Genomic DNA, 23,742 nt, shown 5'->3' on the forward strand with positions numbered 1-23,742 from the left:
TAAAAATATATTAAAAAAAAAAAAAAAAAAAAAAAATCACTATAATGAAACCTAATATCTAACAGTGCTATAAGGTGAGGAGAACCACCCTACTCCTCAGGATAGGCCTCCGCCTTCTGCAAACAGTGACATTCTTTCGCACACGTATTTTTTGTGAAATAACATAAGTGTGTAACGTGTTTCCACTAAAATAGACAAATTAATATGCAAGAAAATACATATAAAATCTTCTTTCTTCTTTCTTGTTTTCTTTATTTAGTGCAAAACGTCCAATAGTTCATTACAGCCAACACGTGTTTCGTTGCAAAGTGGGGGAGTAGTCCCGCGACTTTCTCAAGGCTATTTTCCGTGTATCTGTAGAATTTGTTGAGCGGTGATAATTCCAAACCCCAAAGGATTCTGGTGTGGCGGCGTTTATATTTCGAAAGTGAGAATCTGGTTCCTATAAGTCCAGTTCTAAGAAACTTCTAGCTAGTGCGATGTATCTCGTAAAAATCCTTCATGACGCCGCCGTGTGTCTCGTAGCTGAATATGCTCCTATTACCCATGAATTGCCTGATTGCACAGGAAAAACAGTTATTGTTCACAGTGCTCATGTTTAAAATAATCTGTGCACCAAAAAATGTAGCACAGAATGACATGTTTGCATTTTGCATAGCTATGCATAATTTAGCATAATTATGCAAACGCAAATTATGCTTATTTTGCACACCCCAGATCATGCTGAAGTGTCACATCCTGCTTGACAGGTCTGCTGGGTTTACATATAACACTTGGGCCACACTTAGAAGGAAGAGAACAGGATGACTAAACAATTCTTGTTTATCTACTGTGATTTTGCTGAAGAATCCTGTTGTTATCCTACCAGACTTCTGTCTCTGGATTTTGCCTATAATCCTGGGGAACCATTCCGTCATGAGGACTGGGGCACAAATCCCTTGCTGCAGACAGCAGAGGGATTTCTATTTATCCCCTGTAACCTCGGGAGCTGGGGAAGAGCTTCCCCAGCTCCCGAGTCTCCCCCAATAGTTTCTGTGAATTGACGATCAGTGTGCACATCGCGCTGTCGTCATTTCACAGAAACTGAAACTGAAATGAGCCTTTAAGCTCATTTCAGTTTCACTTTCTATGTGCTCAGGGGGCCATCTTAGCCCCCTGAGCACGTAAAAAAGACGGGAGAGGTATCATTGGAAATGGGGGAATCTCCCCTTTCCAATGGTACTCCTCCCCAGTGGATCCCTAATGGGCGCAATTCAGTCTTTTTTTTGGTGCATTTTTTTTTAGGGTGTGAGCTGCCCGAAACGGGCACACCAATGCCTCCACCCCCGCTACCATTACAGCCTTTCTGCCCCCCCCAAGGGGCAGTTGGGGGCAGGAGCTCCCAATCTGCCCCCCGGGGGGCAGAAAGCCCATTTGACGCCAGGGATGTTTTTTTGCACAATTTATTTTAGGGTGGGGGTGCCTGAAACAGGCACGCCAATGCCCCCACCCCCTCGCCACCATTACAGCCTTTCTGCCTCCCCTGGGGGCAGATGAGGGCAGTAGCCCCCAATCTGCACCCCCGGGGGGGCAGAAAGCCCACTAAACGCCAGGGATTGTTTTTGCGCAATTTTTTTAGGGTGGGGGCTGCCCGAAACGGGCACACCAAAACCCCCCCACAAAAATGACAGTCTTTCTGCCCCCCGGGAGACAGATAGGAGCTGTAGCCCCCAATCTGCCCCCCCCCGGGAGGCAGAAAGCCCACTAGAAACCAGGGATTTTTTTTGTTTCATTCGTGTAGGGGTAGGGGCTGCCCAAAATGGGCATGACAATAACCCCACCACACCCCCAGAGAAATTCCAGTCTTTCTTCCCCCCGGAAGGGCAGATGGGGGCAGTGGCCCCTGATCTGCCCCCTGGGGGGGCAGAAAGCCCACTAGGCGCCAGCGATTATGTAGGCTTTATGTGTGGGGTCTGCCCAAAATGATCATACCAATGCCCCCACCCCCACCAAAAATAGCCACAGTCTTTCTGCCCCACTTGGGGGCATATTGGGTGAACCCCTCTCCCCCGATTCCCCCCTGGGTGGCAGAAAGCCCACTAGGCTCCGACTTGTTTTTAGCAATATGCCTACCTGTGGATTTTGGGTTCTAGCGCAGCTGGTACGTAGGGAAAGCTAGCAAACCTGTACATTTTTTAAAACTAGACACCAAGGGGAGTCCAGGATGGGGTGACTTGTCTGGCTCTCAGCAGGTTCTGCTACCCAGAATCATCCCTTGCAAACCTCAAACTTTGTAAAAAAAAAAAAAAACATTTTCCTCACAATTCTGTTGTGGGAAAGTTCTGGAATCTGTGTGGATCCACAGATTTCCTTCTACACAGCATTCCCCCAGGTCTCCTGATAATAATGTTACCTCACTCGCATGGGTGGGTCAAGTATCGGCAACAGACAAGGGACCAAAACCTAGTGAGGCGACATCAAAATTACCTATCACAAACCAACCTGGTTTTCAAGAGGGGTCCCATGAGTTTTTGGCCCCGGGCTCAGCGGCCATCTAGGGAAACCTACCAAACCCATACATTTCCGAAAACTAGACACCCAGGGAATTCCAGGGAGGTATGGCTTGCGTGGATCCCCCAACATTTTCTTACCCAGAATACCCTGCCACCTCAAATTTAGCTGCAAAAAACCCACTTTTTCCACACATTTTTGTGTGGGAAAGTCGTGGCATCACCGGGCTGACACAAATTTCCTACCACCCAGCGTTCACCCAGGTCTCCCAATAAAAATGGTGCCTCACTCGTGTGGGAGGCCCAAGTACCCGCGACAGGCAAGGGCCCAAAACATATTGAGGCGACATCCAAATTGCCTATCACAAAATGACCTGGTTTTGCAAGGGAGGTCACCTGGGTTTTGGCCCCGTGCTCAGCGGCCAGCTAGGGAAACCTCCCAAATCCACACATTTCTGATAACTAGAAACCCGGGGTATTTTCTCGGCTAAATTTGAGGTGTGCAGGGGATTCTGGGTAAGCAAAAGTTGGGGGATCCATGCAAGCCATACCTTCCTGGAATCCCCCGGGTGTCTAGTTTTCAAAAATGTATAGGTTTGCTAGGTTTCCCTAGGTGCCGGCAGAGCTAGGGTTCAAAAACTACAGCTAGCCACTTTGCGAAAAAAGGGTAATTTTTCACTGTGAAATTGTTGCGTGTCCTCGTTGCGTTTTGTGCCGTTTCCTGTCGCGGACACTATGATTACCCACACAAGTGAGGTACCATTTTTCTCGGAAGACTTTGGGAAACACGAGGTGGGTGGAAATTTGCGGATCCACGCAGATTCCAGAACTTTCCACCACAGAAATGTGAGGAAAATGTGGGTTTTGGACAGATTTTTAGGTCTGCAAGGGATTCTGGGTAACATAACCTGGTGAGAGCCAGACAAGTCACCACATCCTGGATTCCCCTGGGTGTCTAGTTTTCAAATATGTATAGGTTTGCTAAGTTTCCCTAGGTGCTGGCAGAGCTAGGGTTCAAAAACTACAGCTAGGCACTTTGCCAAAAAAGGGTAATTTTTCACTGTGAAATTGTGGTGTGTCCATGTTGTGTTTTGCACCGTTTCCTGTCGGGGGCAGTAGGCCCACCCACACAAGTGAGGTAACATTTTTCTCGGAAGATTTTGGGGACCGCGGGGTGGGTGATAATTTGTGGATCCACGCAAATTCCAGAACTTTCCACCACAGAAATGTGAAGAACCTGTTTTTTGTTTTTACAGTTTTGTAGGCTTGGAAGGGATTCTGGGTAACAGAACCTGGTGAGAGGCAGTCAAGTCACCCCATCCTGGATTTCCCTGGGTATCTAGTTTTCAAAAATGTATAGGTTTGCTAGGTTTCTCTAGGTGCCGGCAGAGCTTGGGTTAAAAAACTACAGCTAGGCAGTTTGCCAAAAAAAGGGTCATTTTTCACTGTGAAATTGTGGTGTGTCCACATTGTGTTTTGCGCCGTTTCCTGTCACGGGCACTAGGCCTACTCACAAAAGTGAGGTACCATTTTTCTCGGAAGACTTTGGGTAATGCGGGGTGGGTGGAAATTTGTGGATCCACGCAGATTCCAGAACTTTCCACCACATATATGTGAGGAAAATGTATTTATTGGGACACATTTTTAGGTTTGCAAGGCATTCTGGGTAACAGAACCTGGTGAGAGGCAGTCAAGTCACCCCATCCTGGATTTTCCTGGGTGTCTGGTTTTCAAAAATGTATAGGTTTGCTAGGTTTCCCTAGGTGCCGGCAGAGCTAGGGTTAAAAAACTACAGCTAGGAACTTTGCCAAAAAAAGGGTCATTTTTCACTGTGAAATTGTGGTGTGTCCACGTTGAGATTTGCACCGTTTCCGGTCGCGGGCACTAGGCCCACCCACACAAGTGAGGTAACATTTTTCTCGGAAGACTTTGGGGAACGCTGGGTGGGTGAAAATTTGTCGATCCATGCAGAGTCCAGAACTTTCCACCACAGAAATGTGAGGAAAATGTTTTTTTTAAAACATTTTTTTAGGTTTGCAAGGGATTCTGGGTAACAGAACCTGGTGAGAGCCAGTCACGTCACCCCATCCTAGATTTCCCTGGGTGTCTAGTTTTCAAAAATGTTTAGGTTTGCTAGGTTTCCCCAGGTGCCGGCAGAGCTAGGGTTAAAAAACTACAGCTAGGCACTTTGCCCAAAAAGTTAATTTTTCACTGTGAAATTGTGGTGTGTCCACGTTGTGTTTTGCGTCGTTTCCTGTCGCAGGCACTAGGCCCACCCAAACAAGTGAGATAACATTTTTCTCAGAAGACTTTGGGGAATGCGGGGTGCATGAAAATGTATGGATCCACGCAGAGTCCAGAACTTTCCACCACAGAAATGCGAGGAAAATGTATTTTTAAAAACATTTTTTTAGGTTTGCAAGGGATTCTGGGTAACAGAACCTGGTGAGAGCAAGTCAAGTCACCCCATCCTGGATTTCCCTGGGTGTCTAGTTTAAAAAAATGTATAGGTTTGCTAGGTGTCCCTATGTGCCGGCAGAGCTAGGGTTAAAAAACTACAACAAGGCACTTTGAAAAAAAAGGGTCATTTTTAATTGTGAAAATGTGGTGTTGGTCACATTGTGTTTTGAGCCGTTTCCTGTTGCGGGCACTCTGTCTACCCACACAAGTGAGGTACCATTTTCATCGGGAGACGTAGGGTAATTCAGATTTGTAAAGCAACTGTTATTACCTATTGACTTTCGATGCATTTCTGCCTTCCAAATGAGAGACAATGTGTAAAAAAAAAGTAATTTTGAAAAATGATCGATAATTTTCATGCTAGTATGAGTATTCCCAATTTCGGAAATGTGAAAATATCTACTGTTTCTAAACTCTATATTTTGTTCCCATTTCAGAAATACATAGGTGTCTTCCATACCGATTTTTCCATGTATACATTTTCCCAGAATAATTGCAATATACACGGTACATAATAAAAACCATTGCAAGTCACTGCTCAGTTTCTGGCTTCGTCTGGTTCTTGGTAAACCTACAAGTCCTATATATCCCCACAACCAGTAAGGTCTAGTGGATGTAACAGTATATTGCTTTCAAAGAGATGTCATAATAAGAAGAAGTTACAGGTGAAAACGTTGACACAAAAGTCTGGTTTTTTCAACTAATTTTCAATTTTTCCTATATTTGACTGTTAGTTTCTATAAAGAAACCTTGAAGGATCTACACAAATGACCCCTTGATGAATTCAGAATGTTGTCTACTTGTCAAAAATGTATAGCTTTCCAGGATCCATTATTGCTTTCATACCCATGTCTACCATTAACTGGAAGGAGGTTGAAAGCACAAAAAATAGCAATAATAGGCTATGTCCCAGAAAAATGGCAAAACTGTGTAAAATCTTTTGTTTTTCTGACAAAAGTCTGTCATTCCCTAAAAGCTGGGAAAATGGTGATTTCAGCCCCACAACCCCTTTTTTGATACCATTTGTAGGGAAAAACCCAGACACTTTCATTTGCAGCACTTTTTTCCAATTTTTCCCAAAAGAAACAAAGTTTAGCTGTATTTTGGCTAATTTCTGGGTCCCCTCCAGGGGAAATCACAAACCCTGGGTACCTTTAGAGTCCCCAGGATGTTGGAAAAAAAGGACGCACATTTGGCATGGATACCTTATGTGGTCAAAAAGTTACAGGGGCCTAAGCGCGAACTACCCCAAATAGCAAATAAAAGGCTTAGCACAGGGGGGGAAAGGCCTTGCAGCGAAGGGGTTAAAACTTTAAAAAGTCATATCTCCTGTTCCCCATATAGAACTGTGGTCATTTTAGTGTCATCATTTATTCATTAAATTCTAATCTATTCTTCTACTTCGGTTTGGGATTTGTATTGTTTTCAATTTTGACTTCATTTCTGTTTTGGTACTGCATAGATACTTTACACATTGCCCTAATTTAAGCCTGTCTTGTCTGTGACATTGCTTACAGGGGGGTGAGCTCAGGTTAAATTAGTAACCTGGAGGATTTACAAGGGTTGTAATTATTCCTTGAGGTGGGTAGTCACCCCCCCAAATAGTAACCCAATTTCTTACAGTACATTATACATATAATTAGGCAGAATCAAAAAGTCTGAACTAATGCTAGACCTAAAAAGAAATGAAGTTTTTCTTTGCAGAGACAGAACATTTGGTTTATCCTTTAACCCCCACAATGGGTGTGTGCCATACCCGTTTACATCGTTAACTGCAGGAGATTCATATTTTTCGTAAAGGGTCTCATCTGAAGTTCTCAAGTCAAAGGTCTGGAGCAAGGCACTAGAAAAAAATTAAAAAAACAAATATGAAATGGTTACTTAGAAAATACTATGTTGTAATGGCTGCACAGAATATTCAAGTGTTTGACTGCCTCATAAATTTCCAAGTAATATATTTTATCAGAGGGGTACACTCACCAGTCACCATAAAACATGTCAGTTAAGATGCATATCGGAAAACCGCAGGAGGGTGTTAGTGGGAATGTGCTAATTAGAGTTGTTGCTTTTGAGTACATATTACCCCTATGTTTTTCCTGATGTTCACGGTTCTTACTAATGAGGTGTTATCCAGTTCCAGTCCAAAGATTTTTGGAACCCCGTAGCATAATTAATCTTTTCTGTTTTGATGCTCTCTTTCCCCTAGCTACATAGTTGAGACTTTAAATGACATCAACATTTTGCTGTACTGATGGTCTACGAACGCTGTCTAGTACTGTCTTAATGTGCACCAGCCCCGGTGGACCCACCTCCCCGGCAGAAACCCTAGTGCAATTGACATTACATTTTAACCTGGAAACTATGTTAGGGTGTTTTTTTTTTTTTTTTTTAAAAAACCTTTATTTGTGCATATTAAAAGAACAAATACGGGCCTACAACCGTCAGGCCGGCCACGGTACATTTAAGCACTGGTACAAACATTACATCCCCTGTGCATCAGCGGTCAAGGTTAGCAACGAGTCGTGAGGTATACACTGGAGAGATCCTTGACACCAGGGGAAGGAGAAGTGAAGGTTAATTTTAAGGTTTTTCAATATAATTTTATCAGGGAAAAATCAGTAAAGAATGAGAACCAAGGAGATTCGAGTCCGCAAGATAGCTTCACCACACGGGAGAGCAGCAGCATCATTAAAACAGTCATGGAAGGAAAACCTCAGGCGTTGAGGCGATGCAGTTATATAACAGGATAGTCACATGAGTAAATATGCACCCCTCCAGAGCCGCCCCCACTCAATCCACCCCACACCCGGACCCCGGATCGAAACAAGTATAGCGCAGAAACAGAAAAGAAAAAGGCCCATAGAACTAAGTAGAAACAGTGAATTACCCCCCCACCCTACACCAATGCGGAGGCTACGGCCTGCCCCCCCCCCCAGCATAGTGCCTGTCGCCCAATGAACCCGAAATATAGACAAGAGAGAAAGTAGGAATAGAGTGAAGAAAAATAAGAGAACAGAGAGGCAAGTGGGGAGGAGCCTACGTTACCCCAGAGCGCCCGAAACCATCGGCCAGCTGTGGCCTCCACACACTGAGAACCCACTACGCCAAAAGCGGTCGTGGGAAGATGACGTGTCACAACAATTGAAGTGAAGGCGGACAAACCGCGACGAGTGCGCACAACATATGCAAACAGTTCCAGTCCCAGTCCAGCCCATCCGTGAAACCATGGCGATATAAATCAGTTTAGCCCTGGCCCGATCGCGGGCTTAAGATTACACCAGCCCCTACATGAAGGCCCCGCCCCCCGTGCAGACAAAGACAATATGGCCGCTTGGGAGAAGATGGTGAAGTAGAGTCACAAAATGGCCGCCGACCATCTATTGAGGTCCCCTTGTACACCACATAAAGTCCAAACCTGGCATGTAAAGCACAGGAGTTCCACAGAAAAGAAGCAGTAGGCCGCCGTGAACAGTTCCTCGAGGGCGTCAGGTGTCGCTCTGCTGGATACCCCTGCGGGCACGATGAGGCATGCAACAACGAAGCAGGCAGCAATAAACGGGGAGACAAAGTATCCGCAATTGAGCTGGAGAGCGATTTATCCTGGGTGCCGGTAAAGCCAGAGGCATGCACCAGTGTAGCACGATCATAAACAGCCATTGCGTCCCCGCAAGAGGACAAAAGCACTGGCAGACCCACGCCTTGTTGATGGCGAATGGGGCGCTCACGACCTGCAGCCGACAGTATGGAATCAAACCGCTCACTCAGCGCTTGCAAGCCAAGACACATTTGTAGACGCAAGTCCCGCAGGGCAGCCAGAACGGAGCCGCATGTCGGCGGAGGCTGCTCCCCCCCATCGGTAGCAATCCGGGACGGCACTGTGGAGCTGGCGTCTGGTAGAGGGAGGGCGAAGCGGGCAGCGGGCGAGACCGGAGTAGCATCCCCCAGCCGCGAGCAGGCAATCATCGCCATGTTTTACCGCAGCACGGTACGGTGGCCAGGGGGGGAGGTCGTAGCAAGGAGGCAATTCCCCTCAGGTCTGCGCCGCAACAGGGAAAAGCCAACAATCGCTGCCCTCCCCTCGGGTTCTCTCTGCAGCCGACTAGGCAATAGAAGAAGGGGGTCTGCCGCCTCCCCCAGCGCGGTCCACGGAACGGGGCAGGAGACCCGCCGCACCGGGGCTTACCCTGTAGCTCCAGCCCATCAGTTGCGGGGCGCGGGAGGTGTCTGGGCGTCCCTCCCCCGGCTCATCTGGCGACAGTCCGTGGTGTGAGGTGGGACCGGGACCGTGGGGCTCAGGTTTACGCTAGCGGGTCCGGTAACTGCGGAGCTTCCAGGGGGCCGGCCAAGGCCACAATAGAGCAGGGGTCCAGTGCGGAGAACAAAAGCACCAAGAACTCCGGCGTCCGGGCGGGCTAAGACTCCGGGAAAGCGGCAGCGCGGTCAGCGCATCGTCGCACACGTTGCACCTCGAAAAACGGCGAGGATAGGAAGCAGGATGATAGTCCGAGGCCAAAGGCCGACGGAGCCGGGCGCTCAAGCGTCTGCTCCGGTCGCCATCTTGGCTCCTCCCCCGTTAGGGTGTTTTAATTTGTGTGTGGATATGCCCATATATCTTTTCATGCATTTGAATTTTTCCCAGTCTCTCCGTCCGATTACAGAGATCGACTGATGCAGAGGTCCCACCGGACTGAAGCGCATGATCTCGTTTATGTCCCCCTCTTGCCTGGCATGGGAGTTGGAGGCTCCAGTGGGCAACATGGACCAGAGTGGAAAATTGGGTTTGCCTGTAAACAGTGTTCTATTCTGAAGAGTTAATTGCGGTGTACTCTCCTTGAAGCGGCAAGCAGAGCCAAGCATTAAAAGAAGGAGATCAGCATCCTCAGAAGTGATGTTGGGTGCTCACGTGCTGTAGGCATTAAAAGACATCATGCTGTAGTAATCCGTTTAGTTAGATATTGTTTACTCTGCTTCATGAATCCTTTTGCTATAGGTTATCTTTAATTGTAATGTATTGGTTCCTCGAAGAATGCTCTCCTGCTGCTTATTACTTTAGAATGTACATTGATTATTCTTGAGTTGGTGTCTGTTGGAGCTGGCTGCTTCCAAGCTAGCTCCTCTTCCATGGAACCTCTCAATAAATCTACTCAAGACATCAACCGTTTCCTGGTTCCTTACTACATTTGATTGGCAATGATCCTGGTTACATGGACCACCCAGCGTGCAAGTTATCTCTTATTTGAGAGATTTAACTACAATCAAGACTTCTCAAGCTTCAAGCCTCAAGCCTCATGCCTCAGATCTGTTTTCCTCAACCTCAAGTTTAAAGACTCCTTCAATCTCCACCTCAAGTCTCCAGCTTACTTTCTCCTATGTGACTCTACTCCTCTCTGGCCTGTGTGCTTGCCCACAAGAGAATACAACAGCGATTTTAAGATTCTACCACTTCAAGTCAGCTAACACGGTAGGGCGTTTTTATTTCATTTACTTTACGTCTGTTCTCGACCCCACTACGTGGTCTTTCCTGACTTTTTCACTGTTGCTTCTCAAGACTTTGCCTCAAGCCCTGTGCATTTTTCTATCGCTGCTGCGTCTCTACGCCTACCCAGCGCATCATTTAAAATTCTGCCTCGCTCTGATCAAGACTTTGCCTCGAGCCCTGTGCAATTTTCCTATCGCTGCTGCACCATTACGCCTACTCTGCGCATCATTTTAAATTCTGCTTTGCTCTCCTGAGCATTCCGTTATCTGGCATCTTCTACGTTCCTTGCTGCGAGAGAAGAGATTGTGTGCATGCAGCGCAGCCATCTATGCGCGAGCACTCTCTTCGTCTTTGTCACCACCAGCACGTCTTTGACTGCATGCCTGCAGGCGCCTATGTATGAAGACACTCTATCTTTCCTTCTCGATGCCTTGTCACGTCTGCGCATGACCTTCAACACGCCTTTGTTCTTTCCTGTGTTAGGGGCCAGTTTTTCCAAGCGTGTCCCATTCCCTAGCAACCAAGCTACCACGCTACAGCTGATGCCGCCCTCAGACTGCAAGCATTAATGCTGATGCGCACAGCTTATCTCCACGTATATTTAAATGCAAGTTGCAGATTTAAAAGGATAAAGGACACAATTTGTTATCATCCTTTCAGTTGAACCTCATGTTGCGCTCAGCTTACAAATTTTAACGCTGATGCGCACAGCTCATCATCTTTAAGTTCAACTCTTCGTTTTTTTTTCAGTTTTCTGGAAGTTTCATCGCTGGTACACACAGCTTGTGTTCCTCATATTCTGTGCTTCGCGTGTGATGCACACACCATCTCATTTGTTCAGTGTGCATTTTACGGTGACACACACACCTTGTTTCATCTCATACTTGTGTATTTCACTTGGTGATGTACACACCAATGTTTCTTCAACGCACATTTCACGATGAGATTCACATCTTTTTATGTATATTTTTTATCCATATTTCTAGCTGTGTGTTTCATACTGTGATACACACACACTATACTCGTTTCAACATTTTGTCTTTTCTTTTTATTTTTTTTTTCACCTACCATGTGTACCCTTCAGTCAGTCAATCCTCCTCCAGCATTTTTGGACACTCCTGGAGAACCAGCAATCAGATGGGAGGTTTGGCATGACGCCTTTGAAACCTAGGAGCTATAGGTGCAGCTAGATTCAGCGCAGATAGAAAGAAATGTTTACTCTTACATTCTCTAGGTTTTGAAAGAAAGGTCTGTGTTCAAGCATTTACCAGATCTACCTCAAGATGATGGCGCACTGAACGATGAATACAGAGAAACTGTACAGAAGTTCAAACTTCGCTTTGACAAGCAGCCAAGCCTCATGGTTCTCAGGCATACATTTTTTAAGAGGAAGCAATTTGAAAGTGAAGATATTGATTCCTATATTTCTGTTTTGCGCAGGTTGGCAGCAGACTGTAGGTTTGAAAACTTTACAGACTAACTCATCAGAGACCAATTTGTGTGACATTGTAGAGACAAAAATATTAGACAGAAATTACTTACTATGGGGGATCCGTCTCTAGATGAAACTATTAAATTAGGTAAGAGTATAGAAATTTCTATGGTCTCTCTAAAAGAATTAGAGGAAAAAGTTGTAGAACCTGTTAATGCTATTAACCTCAATTCATCTGTTAAGCCTGTCAAAAAAACTTTTAAAAGTAATACCAACAATTTTAGCAAGCCAACTAAATCCGGTACATCAGGTAATGCGGAGTCTACGGTATGTTTAAGATGCGGTAACCCACCTCATTCTAAGGGATCACGCTGTCCTGCTTCCAATGTCACTTGCAATTATTGCAAAAAAGTAGGACATTTTGCAAAAGTTTGTCTAAAGTTAAAAGGACAAAAGAGTTTTAAGAAACCTGCTATATGTATAGTTGACTCTGAGTCTTCTTCTGACTCTGAAGTAGTTTCTGTTGTTTCTGACTATACTGCTGGCGATGTCATTGAAGGTGATCCTAAATCCTGTGTTGACCCCATTGTTGATATTTCTGTAGGAAGCAAGTGTATCAAGCTCTTAGTTGACTCTGGTGCTAAAATAACCATGATCACGAAAAAAACGTTTGATGAAACTTGGGAAGGTACTCAAACCCTTCTTCCTCCTGAGACCTGTGTCATTCGAGGGTCAGAAAACTGAACTTTTGGGGTTTTTTGACGAGGAGTTGTGCTTTAAAGGAAGAAGAATAAAAGGGAAGATCTATGTTGCTGTTAAATGGTTAAACATCCTAGGGTGGTTCCACCAAGGACTTTATGGAATGATCCTTAAACCTGTAACCAAAGAGCAAGTCCTTGTTGTGTGTCCATGTTGTGTTTTTTTGCGCCATTTCCTGTCGGGGGCAGTAGGCCCACCCACACAAGTGAGGTAACATTTTTCTCGGAAGACTTTGGGGAACGCGGGGTGGGTGATAATTTGTGGATCCACGCAGATTCCAGAACTTTCCACCACAGAAATGTGAAGAAACTGGTTTTTGTTTTTACAGTTTTGTAGGCTTGGAAGGGATTCTGGGTAACAGAACCTGGTGAGAGGCAGTCAAGTCACCCCATCCTGGATTTCCCTGGGTATCTAGTTTTAAAAAATGTATAGGTTTGCTAGGTTTCCCTAGGTGCCGGCAGAGCTAGGGTTAAAAAACTACAGCTAGGCACTTTGCCCAAAAAGTTAATTTTTCACTGTGAAATTGTGGTGTGTCCACGTTGTGTTTTGCGTCGTTTCCTGTCGCAGGCACTAGGCCCACCCACACAAGTGAGATAACATTTTTCTCAGAAGACTTTGGGGAATGCGGGGTGGGTGGAAATTTGTGGATCCAAGGAGATTCCAGAACTTTCCACCACATATATGTGAGGAAAATGTATTTATTTGGACACATTTTTAGGTTTGCAAGGCATTCTGGGTAACAGAACCTGGTGAGAGCCAGACAAGTCACCCCATCCCGGATTCCCCTGGGTGTCTGGTTTTCAAAAATGTATAGGTTTGCTAGGTTTCCCTAGGTACTGGCAGAGCTAGGGTTCAAAAACTACAGCTAGGCACTTTGCCAAAAAAGGGTCATTTTTCACTGTGAAATTGTGGTGTGTCCACGTTGTGTTTTGCGCCGTTTCCTGTCGCGAGCACTAGGCTCACCCACACAAGTGAGGTAACATTTTTCTCGGAAGACTTTGGGGAACGCGGGGTGGGTGGAAATTTGTGGATCCACGCAGATTCCAGCACTTTCCACCACAGAAATGTGAGGAGAATATTTTTTTGTTTTACAATTTTGTAGGTTTGCAAGGGATTCTGGGTAACAGAACCTGGTGAGAGGCAGTCAAGTCACTTCATCCTGGATTTCCCTGGGAATCTAGTTTTCAAAAATGTATAGGTTTGCTAGGTTTCTCTAGGTGCTGGCAGAGCTAGGGTTAAAAAACTACAGCTAGGCAGTTTGCCAAAAAAAGGGTCATTTTTCACTGTGAAATTGTGGTGTGTCCCCGATGAGTTTTGCACCATTTCCTGTTGTGGGCACTAGGCCTATCCACACAAGTGAGGTACCAGTTTTCTCTGAAGACTTTGGGGAACACGAGGTGGGTGGAAATTTGTGGATCCACGCAGATTCCAAAACTTTCCACTACACAAATGTGAGGAAAATGTGTTTTCTTTGACAAATTTTTAGGTTTGCAAGGGATTCTGGGTAACAGAACCTGGTGAAAGCCAGACATGTCACCGAATCCTGGATTCCCCTGGGTATCTAGTTTTCAAAAATATTTAGGTTTGCTAGGTTTCCCTAGGTGCCAGCAGAGCTAGGGTTAAAAAACGACAGCTAGGCAGTTTGCCAAAAAAGGGTCATTTTTCACTGTGAAATTGTGGTGTGTCCACGTTGCGTTTTGCGCCGTTTCCTATTGTGGGTACTAGGCCTACCCACACAAGTGAGGTAGCATTTTTCTTAGAAGACTTTGGGGAACGCGGGGTGCGTGAAAATTTGTGGATCCACGCAGAGTCCAGAACTTTCCACCACAGAAATGCGAGGAAAATGGGTTTTTAAAAACATTTTTTTAGGTTTGCAAGGGATTCTGGGTAACAGAACCTGGTGAGAGCAAGTCAAGTCACCCCATCCTGGATTTCCCTGGGTGTCTAGTTTAAAAAAATGTATAGGGAGGAGGAGCCTAGCGCGCATCCAAGATGGTCGCGTGAGCACAGGGCTCCCCCGACCCTTTCTGCTCCTCGGAATTTATCCTGAGAATATCCTGATGTGGTTTATGGAATCTGGGAGATGAAGACCAGCTGAGCACATATCTCTTTTCAAAAATCAACTCGGACCTGGGAATCCTGAGTTGTCGTCGTCGGAACTTTTGGGACCCACCCGACGGAGGTGACCGGGGTGAAGGTGACCCGTGGGGCCGGGCTGCAATTGAACAACAGCGGCTTCAGCGCGGTGCCAGTTGCCGATCCACCACTTTCGGTTTCGGTTTTGGACTTCAGGAGACCAGCTGGCGGGTGCGCTCGGGGTGGCGAGGTGCTTCCTGGGCCTCTGCACGAGGTTTCCTCCACCTGCCACTAGAGTGCCTATCGCCTCGGACCCCCTATACCGACATTTTGAGGTCTTCTTGCTGGTGCCCTTACACCTCTTGATTGGAGGTCCCCTTGAGTGACCGTGTTCACATGGGGGGCAAAGGGGGTCCCGAGGGGCGCAAGACCAAGGCCTCCCTCCGCGGGGGAGCGGTCCAGAGCAACAACATGGACCGCTACACCCAGGGCAGAGGGTCCCCTGGCGCTGCTGGCCTCCCCCCGGACGCTGCAGGGGGAGGCACGAACGTCTCTACGGAACTTTCCCTGCAGGACATTATGGGCGCCATTGCTGGCATCAGGGAAACCATCGCCACGCAATACGAGGCCCTGGCCCGTAAGATCGACACCGTCGCGATTGATGTCACCTTGATCCGGGCCGACCTCTCCAAAACTAACGAGAGGGTCCAGGCCCTCGATACACGGACCTCCACCCTCGGTGCGGAGGTGTCGGATCTGTGGGCCGCGCTTGGAGACATCAGGGTGGTCAACGATCATATGGCCCGGCGGCTTGAGGACTTCGAGGGACGGGCCCGACGCAACAACATCCGCGTCATAGGTGTACCGGAGTCCTCCGACGGCCGCCCGGTTGACCTCGTGGTCGAGGAACTTATCCTGCAACAGTTGTCCCCGGCTGGCCTAAGTAAGTTCTTTGCCGTGGAGCGGGCCCATCGAGTTCCGGGCGGTCGGCCACGGCCGGGGGCCCCCCCGAGGCCTATCGTGGCCAAACTATTCCACTACAGGGACCGCGACGCTATTCTGCAGGCCTCACGGACCCACGGCCCGGTTCGTCACGAGAACTCGACCATCAATTTTTACCCGGACTTCACGCAACTGGTCCAGAAACAGCGGATGGGATTCCTTGGGGTGAAGCGTCGTCTCCGCGAGCTGGGCCTAAAGTATTCGATGCTCTACCCTGCAAAACTCCGAATGGAACATGGGGATCGGACAGCCTTTTTTGACTCTCCTGTGGCCGCAAGTGACTGGCTGGACTCGCTGCCGGACGGAGGTGGCCGTCCCGGACCCTCTGCGGGCACCGCAGGTGACGGGTCCCCTTTAGAATGACTTTTGGTCCTTGATTTTGCCGTTTTGCACTGTTCAGTTGGGTCTTACTTCTTTTGTATATTGTGTTTCACCAGGACCTGTGAGGGGGGCGGGCGGGGACGGGTCCCTTTCCTCCTCCGGGGTCTTTTCGTAGAATGGGGTTAGTGGGGCGACAGGCACACTGCAAGTTGGGGGGGTTTTTTGGCCCGCAGGGGTGCAGGGTGGGGGGAGTTGGACTTGGGGTGGGGTTGGGGGGGAGGAGGGGTTGTTTTGTTGTGTGTTTTTTGTTTACAGGGCGAGGTATTGATTTTTGTCCACATCTGGGAACAGTGCTGCAGGCTGGGGGACCCTTGATCTATTGGAGGGGATGGGGGGGGACGGGTTGAGGCTTATGTCATGGAACGTCAATGGGTTGGGGGACCGTATTAAGCGGGGTGTAGTGCTGCAATATTTGCGTCGTTTGACTCCTGATGTGGTGTTTCTCCAGGAGACGCATCTGGTTGGTAATGTTTGTCATGCAATGAACAGGGGGGGATATCGCCTCGTAGCCCATTCTGGTTTCACAACTGGTTCCAGGGGGGTGGGCATTCTCCTGCGAACCTCCCTTCCGGTGGAGATCACTAAGATAGTCTCGGATGACAGAGGGCGCTATGTGTGTTTGATTGGGAGGTGGGAGGGGCAGCCCCTTACCCTGGTTTCAGTCTACGTCCCCCCGGGCCTCCAGAACTCCACCTTCACTGACTTGGGTCGAATGCTGCTTGACCTTCCGGACAGCCTCCTGCTCATGGGCGGGGACTTTAATTCTGTGGTTTCGGGTGAACTGGATCGTCACCCACCAAGGACCCTCCCCGCTGCCCAGGCATGGCTGGGTGGGATGTTGGAGACCTTCGGCCTGGTGGATAGCTGGAGATTAATGCATCCGACCCAATGTCAGTTCACCTTTCACTCGGGGGCGCATGGGAGTCTCTCTAGGTTAGACTACTTCCTTATGCCCGCGGCGCAGACTGGTCGGATTAGAGAGGTCAGGCACCTGGCGCGGGGTATCTCCGACCATTCTCCGCTGTGGCTTCTTTTTGACACCGGGTCGCGGTCTGCAGGGCGGATCGCTCCCATTAACCCATGGTACCTGCGAGACCCTACGACTCGCGACAGCCTGGTTAAGGCTATGGACCAATACTTCCTTGATAACGAGGGGTCGGTGTCGTCTGCAATGTCCCTGTGGGAAGCCTTTAAAACCGTGATCCGCGGACACGCCCTCTCCCAGATAGTGGTGGCTAAGAAGGTCAAGAGTGAGGCAGTGGTGAGGCTGGAGACTGACATCTCGGGGCTGGAGTCGGCCTTGGAGGCGAATGTCACTCCGGACGGGCTCCATGCTCTTAGCCTGAAACAGTTTGAATATAGGTCCCTGGTCACTGACGCGGCCAAAACTATGTATAGGGAGCAGCAGGGTCGACTGTACGACGCCGGGGACAAGGCGGGAAAGTTGATTGCGTGGCTGGACAAAAAGGAGAGAGTGAATCGTGTGGTCCCGGAGTTGCGTGCTGCGGAAGGTGTGTGTGTGACTGAGCCGGATGATATTGTGGAATGTTTCGCCGACCACCTCCGGGCTGTGTACTCCCCAGTGACTGACAGAGATGAGGACGACTCTCGCCTTCTACTGAGGGATATTGCCTTGCCCGGCCTGTCCGTTGAGGACCGTGAGCGGCTGGACGCCCCCTTGTCGGCGGATGAAATAGCGACCGCGATCCGCTCCCTTCGCTCGGGCAAGGCTATGGGTCCCAACGGTCTGCCCATTGAGCTATATAAATTGCGCCCCGATAAGCTTGCGCCCTTTCTCAGTCGCATGTTCCGTGAGTCTCTTGCAGCGGGTTCCCTTCCGGCTGACCAGCGTTTGGCCACGATAGTCGTGATCCCCAAGGAGGGCAAGCCGCGAGACCGCTGTACTTCTTACCGGCCTATTTCACTGCTAAATGCAGAGCCTAAAATCCTGGCGAAAGTCCTTGCCAATCGTTTGTTGAGCGTCGTGTGCGATCTTATTCATCCGGACCAATGCGGCTTCATCCCGCACCGCAACACCGCTCTTAACTTGCGGCGTCTTCACGGCGCCCTGGCCAGGGCGGAGCTCCTCTCCGAACCGGCCGTGCTGGTTTCTTTGGATGCCACGATGGCTTTTGACACCATCGAGTGGCCATTCCTCTGGGCTGTCTTGGCTAAATTTGGCTTTGGGGAAGGATTTATTGGCTGGGTGAAGCTTCTTTACACGGGACCCATGGCTCAGGTGGTGGTGAATGGGCGGGTCTCTCGGCCCTTTGCCCTCGGCAGGGGCACGAGGCAGGGGTGCCCGTTGTCCCCTTTGCTCTTTGCTCTCGCCCTGGAGCCACTCGCTGCTTGGCTCCGCTGGGAGCCCTCGCTTAGGGGTATCCGGTGGGCCCCGGGCTTCGAAGATCGGGTCTCGCTGTATGCGGACGATATTCTCCTGTATCTCACCTCACCGCGGCAGTCGCTCAACGTCCTCTTTGACGTTCTGACTTCCTTTGGGAACAATTCGGGTCTCACGATCAATTGGTCTAAATCCTGCGTCTATCCCATCTCTGGTGGTCCTCCTCTCCTGCCGCCTCGGCTTCCGATCCAAATATCTCTGAGCGGCTTTAAGTACCTGGGGATATACGTTTCGCTGGACCCGGTGGCTCGCTATGAGCAGAATCTCCTGCGTCCACTCCGGCGATTGCGAGAGGACACGGCCCGGTGGTGCAGGCTGCCCCTGTCCCCGCTGGGTCGGGCCGCGCTGTTCAAAATGATGTCCCTTCCCAGGTTCCTCTATGCACTCCAGAACTCCTTCGACGTTATCCCGGTGGCCTACTTTCGGGAGGTGGAGAGCCTGCAGAGGAGACTGGTGTGGGACGGGCGGGCGCGTATTGCTCTTGCTAAGCTTACTCTCCCCTGGTACGACGGGGGCATCGCGCTTCCTGACATTCGCAGGTACTATTGGGCCTCGCAGCTATCGGCCATTAACCATGCCACGTATGCGCCTGGCTTGAATCCGGCATATGAGATGGACAAGTTCCTGCTTCCCAGTGGGAACTATAACAGGGCACTTTACTCCCGCTCGGCTGGCCGGACCCTTACGGGTCCTACTAAGATTGCGGTGCGGACCTGGAGGGCTGCCACTGCGGCCACGGGCTGGAGTGAGCGACTAACATGTGCTACTCCTTTGTTTGCCTCCGACCGCCTGGGCAGCCTCTGGACTACGAAGGGGTTTGACCAGTGGGATACGATTGGTATCAGCAAAGTGGGAGACCTGTGGCATAAGGGCACGGTTAAGACTTTCGCGGCGCTCCAGGCCGAATACGAGCTTACGGACAGGGAGTTCTTCCGCTATGCCCAGGTTCGACACGCCCTGCTCTCGGTCTTTGGGGAGGGGACCAAGATCCCGGTTTCCTCGCCCCTCGAGGACCGCATACTTGACGGACATGTCCCTGACAGTACCATTTCTTTAACTTATAAAAAACTGATTAATCATCGGGCTGACCTCTTTGTGCGCCTCCGGGAGGCTTGGACGGGGGATGGGGTGGAATTGGACGACGAGGACTGGCAGTCTGCACTGTCGTCCCCCAAGGAGGTCGCCATTCCAGCCCGTCTCCGGTTGGTACAGCTCAAGATTCTTCACCGGGTGTATGTGACGGGTCCTCGCTTGGTCTCGATGGGATTTTCCGACGACGGGCTCTGTAAGCGGGGTTGTGGGCTCAGCGCCACCTTTCTCCATATCCTGTGGGAGTGCCGCGAGGTGGCGGACTACTGGCGCCGGGTCCATACGGTTATGGGACAGGTCACTGGGGTTGCGCTGCTGCCGTAGGTGCGTCGCTGTGTCCTGAATGTGTGGGAGCCCAATGATTACAACGCGGCTCAGACTCGGTGGGCGGCCCTGGGGAACATGATTGCCAAGAGAGATATAGCGCAGCTTTGGGGCGCCCAACGGCCGCCCACCGTATCAGTATGGAAGGAGAATATGGACTGGTGTATGTTCAGGGAGAAGACTGTGTATGTGGCCCGTGGTAAGCCGGGGGCATGGGGTAGAATCTGGGGGCAATGGAATGCGTATCGCGGGGGTATCTGTACGCCCCCCCTGGTGGACACCGATATCGCCATGTCCCCCTGACCCTTGATGGTCCCTGGCACCTTTTGGAATAACTACATATGGACGTTCATCTCCCTTGACCCCCCCCCCCCCCGTCCCCAGCCTCCCGGTACTCCTTCCTTTTGCCGGCTGCTTAATGGTCTGCACTGGAGTTCCCCGGAGGAAGCCTGACCCGCACTGTTTGCCCTTATGCCTCGCCTTTTGTTTTTCTTTTAGTTTTTGTGTCTGTTGGACTTAAGTCTCCTGTTCCTTTAGAACTATCCGGAGCCACTACGGGGCTGCGCCCCGGGACTTGACTGCAGCCTTGATAAATGTATATTTCATTCTGTACCTAGCGGCCGGCCCTGGTGGTTGTAGGCCCGTGCTTGTAACCGAATTATTGTTCAATAAAATTTTTTATAAAAAAAAAAAAAAATGTATAGGTTTGCTAGGTGTCCCTATGTGCCGGCAGAGCTAGGGTTAAAAAACTACAACAAGGCACTTTGAAAAAAAAGGGTAATTTTTCATTGTGAAAATGTGGTGTTGGTCACGTTGTGTTTTGAGCTGTTTCCTGTTGCGGGCACTCTGTCTACCCACACAAGTGAGGTACCATTTTCATCGGGAGACTTAGGGTAATTCAGATTTGTAAAGCAACTGTTATTACCTATTGACTTACGATGCATTTCTGCCTTCCAAATGAAAGACAATGTGTAAAAAAAAAGTAATTTTGAAAATGATCGATAATTTTCATGCTAGTATGAGTATTCCCAATTTCGGAAATGTGAAAATATCTACTGTTTCTAAACTCTATATTTTGTTCCCATTTCAGAAATACATAGGTGTCTTTCATACCGATTTTTCCATGTATACATTTTCCCAGAATAATTGCTATATACTCGGTACATAATAAAAAACCATTGCAAGTCGCTGCTCAGTTTCTGGCTCTGGGTTCGTCTGGTTCTTGGTGAACCTACAAGTCCTATGTATCCCCACAACCAGAAAAGTCTAGCGGATGTAACAGTATATTGCTTTCAAAGAGATGTCATAATAAGAAGAAGTTACAGGTGAAAACGTTGACACAAAAGTCTGTTTTTTCCAACTAATTTTCAATTCTTCCTATATTTAACTGTTAGTTTCTATAAAGAAACCTTGAAGGATCTACACAAATGACCCCTTGATGAATTTAGAATGTTGTCTACTTTTCAAAAATGTATAGCTTTCCAGGATCCATTATTGCTTTCATACCCATGTCTACCATTAACCGGAAGGAGGTTGAAAGCACAAAACATAGCAATAATAGGCTATGTCCCAGAAAAATGGCAAAACTGTGTAAAATCTTTTGTTTTTCTGACAAAAGTCTGTCATTCCCTAAAAGCTGGGAATATGGTGATTTCAGCCCCACAACCCGTTTTTTGATACCATTTGTAGGGAAAAACCCAGACACTTTCATTTGCAGCACTTTTTTCCAATTTTTCCCAAAAGAAACAAAGTTTAGCTGTATTTTGGCTAATTTCTGGGGAATTCACAAACCCTGGGTACCTTTAGAGTCCCCAGGATGGTGGAAGAAAAGGACGCAAATTTGGCATGGATACCTTATGTGGTCAAAAAGTTACAGGGGCCTAAGCGCGAACTACCCCAAATAGCAAATAAAAGGCTTAGCACAGGGGGGAAAGGCCTTGCAGCGAAGGGGTTAAAACTTTTAAAAGTCATATCTCCTGTTCCCCATATAGAACTGTGGTCATTTTAGTGTCATCATTTATTCATTAAATTCTAATCTATTCTTCTACTTCGGTTTGGGATTTGTATTGTTTTCAATTTTGACTTCATTTCTGTTTTGGTACTGCATAGATACTTTACACATTGCCCTAATTTAAGCCTGTCTTGTCTGTGACATTGCTTACAGGGGGGTGAGCTCAGGTTAAATTAGTAGCCTGGAGGATTTACAAGGGTTGTAATTATTCCTTGAGGTGGCTAGTCACCCTCCCCAAATAGTAACCCAATTTCTTACAGTACATTATACATATAATTAGGCAGAATCAAAAAGTCTGAACTAATGATAGACCTAAAAAGAAATGAAGTTTTTCTTTGCAGAGACACAATATTTGGTTTATCCTTAAATCCCCACAAGGGGTGTGTGCCATACCCGTTTACATAGTTAACTGCAGGAGATTCATATTTTTCGTAAAGGGTCTCATCTGAAGTTCTCAAGTCAAAGGTCTGGAGCAAGGCACTAGAAAAAAACATAAAAAAACAAATATGAAATGGTCACTTAGAAAATACTATGTTGTAATGGCTGCACAGAATATTCAAGTGTTTGATTGCCTCATAAATTTCCAAGTAACATATTTTATCAGAGGGGTACACTCACCAGTCACCATAAAACATGTCAGTTAAGATGCATATCGGAAAACCGCAGGAGGGTGTTAATGGGAATGTGCTAATTAGAGCTGTTGCTTTTGAGTACATATTACCCCTATGCTTTTCATGATTGTCACGGTTCTTACTAATGAGGTGTTATCCAGTTCCAGTCCAAAGATTTTTGGAACCCCGTAGCATAATTAATCTTTTCTGTTTTGAAGCTCTCTTTCCCCTAGATACATAGTTGAGACTTTAAATGACATCAACATTTTGCTGTACTGATGGTCTAAGAAGGCTGTCTAGTACTGTCTTAATGTGCACCAGCCCCGGTGGACCCACCTCCCAGGCAGAAACCCTAGTGCAATTGACATTACATTTTAACCTGGAAACTATGTTAGGGTGTTTTAATTTGTGTGTGGATATGCCCATATATCTTTTCATGCATTTGGATTTTTCCCAGTCTCTCCGTCCGATGACAGTGATCGACTGCTGCAGAGGTCCCACCGGACTGTAGCGCATGATCTCGTTTATGTCCCCCTCTTGCCTGGCATGGGAGTTGGAGGCTCCAGTGGGCAATATGGACCAGAGTGGAAAATTGGGTTTGCCTGTAAACAGTGTTCTATTCTGAAGAGTTAATTGCGGTGTACTCTCCTTGAAGCGGCAATCAGAGCCAAGCATTAAAAGAAGGAGATCAGCATCCTCAGAAGTGATGTTGGGTGCTCACGTGCTGTAGGCATTAAAAGACATCATGCTGTAGTAATCCGTTTAGTTAGATATTGTTTACTCTGCTTCATGAATCCTTTTGCTATAGGTTATCTTTAATTGTAATGTATTGGTTCCTTGAAGAATGCTCTCCTGCTGCTTATTACTTTAGAATGTACATTGATTATTCTTGAGTTGGTGTCTGTTGGAGCTGGCTGCTTCCAAGCTAGCTCCTCTTCCATGGAACCTCTCAATAAATCTACTCAAGACATCAACCGTTTCCTGGTTCCTTACTACATTTGATTGGCAATGATCCTGGTTACATGGACCACCCAGCGTGCAAGTTATCTCTTATTTGAGAGATTTAACTACAATCAAGACTTCTCAAGCTTCAAGCCTCAAGCCTCATGCCTCAGATCTGTTTTCCTCAACCTCAAGTTTAAAGACTCCTTCAATCTCCACCTCAAGTCTCCAGCTTACTTTCTCCTATGTGACTCTACTCCTCTCTTGCCTGTGTGCTTGCCCACAA

General features: G+C 48.0%; 1 protein-coding gene across 6 annotated transcripts in view; it reads right to left on the reverse strand.

Annotated features, from left to right (window-relative positions):
* LOC146867157 (uncharacterized) overlaps positions 1–23,742 on the reverse strand; it is a 1,274,092-nt gene that overhangs the window by 18,463 nt on the left and 1,231,887 nt on the right. For all 6 annotated transcript variants that reach the window (XM_085603699.1, XM_085603695.1, XM_085603693.1 and 3 more), the window contains 2 exons: positions 22,297–22,383; positions 6,706–6,792 (listed from right to left, as the gene is read on the reverse strand). In XM_085603699.1, the coding sequence (XP_085459825.1) occupies positions 6,706–6,792; positions 22,297–22,383 (174 nt within the window). The remainder of the gene's footprint in view (positions 1–6,705; positions 6,793–22,296; positions 22,384–23,742) is intronic.

This window comes from Triturus cristatus, chromosome 1_2, assembly GCF_964204655.1.
Source record: "Triturus cristatus chromosome 1_2, aTriCri1.1, whole genome shotgun sequence".
In the NCBI taxonomy this organism is placed as follows: domain Eukaryota; kingdom Metazoa; phylum Chordata; class Amphibia; order Caudata; family Salamandridae; genus Triturus; species Triturus cristatus.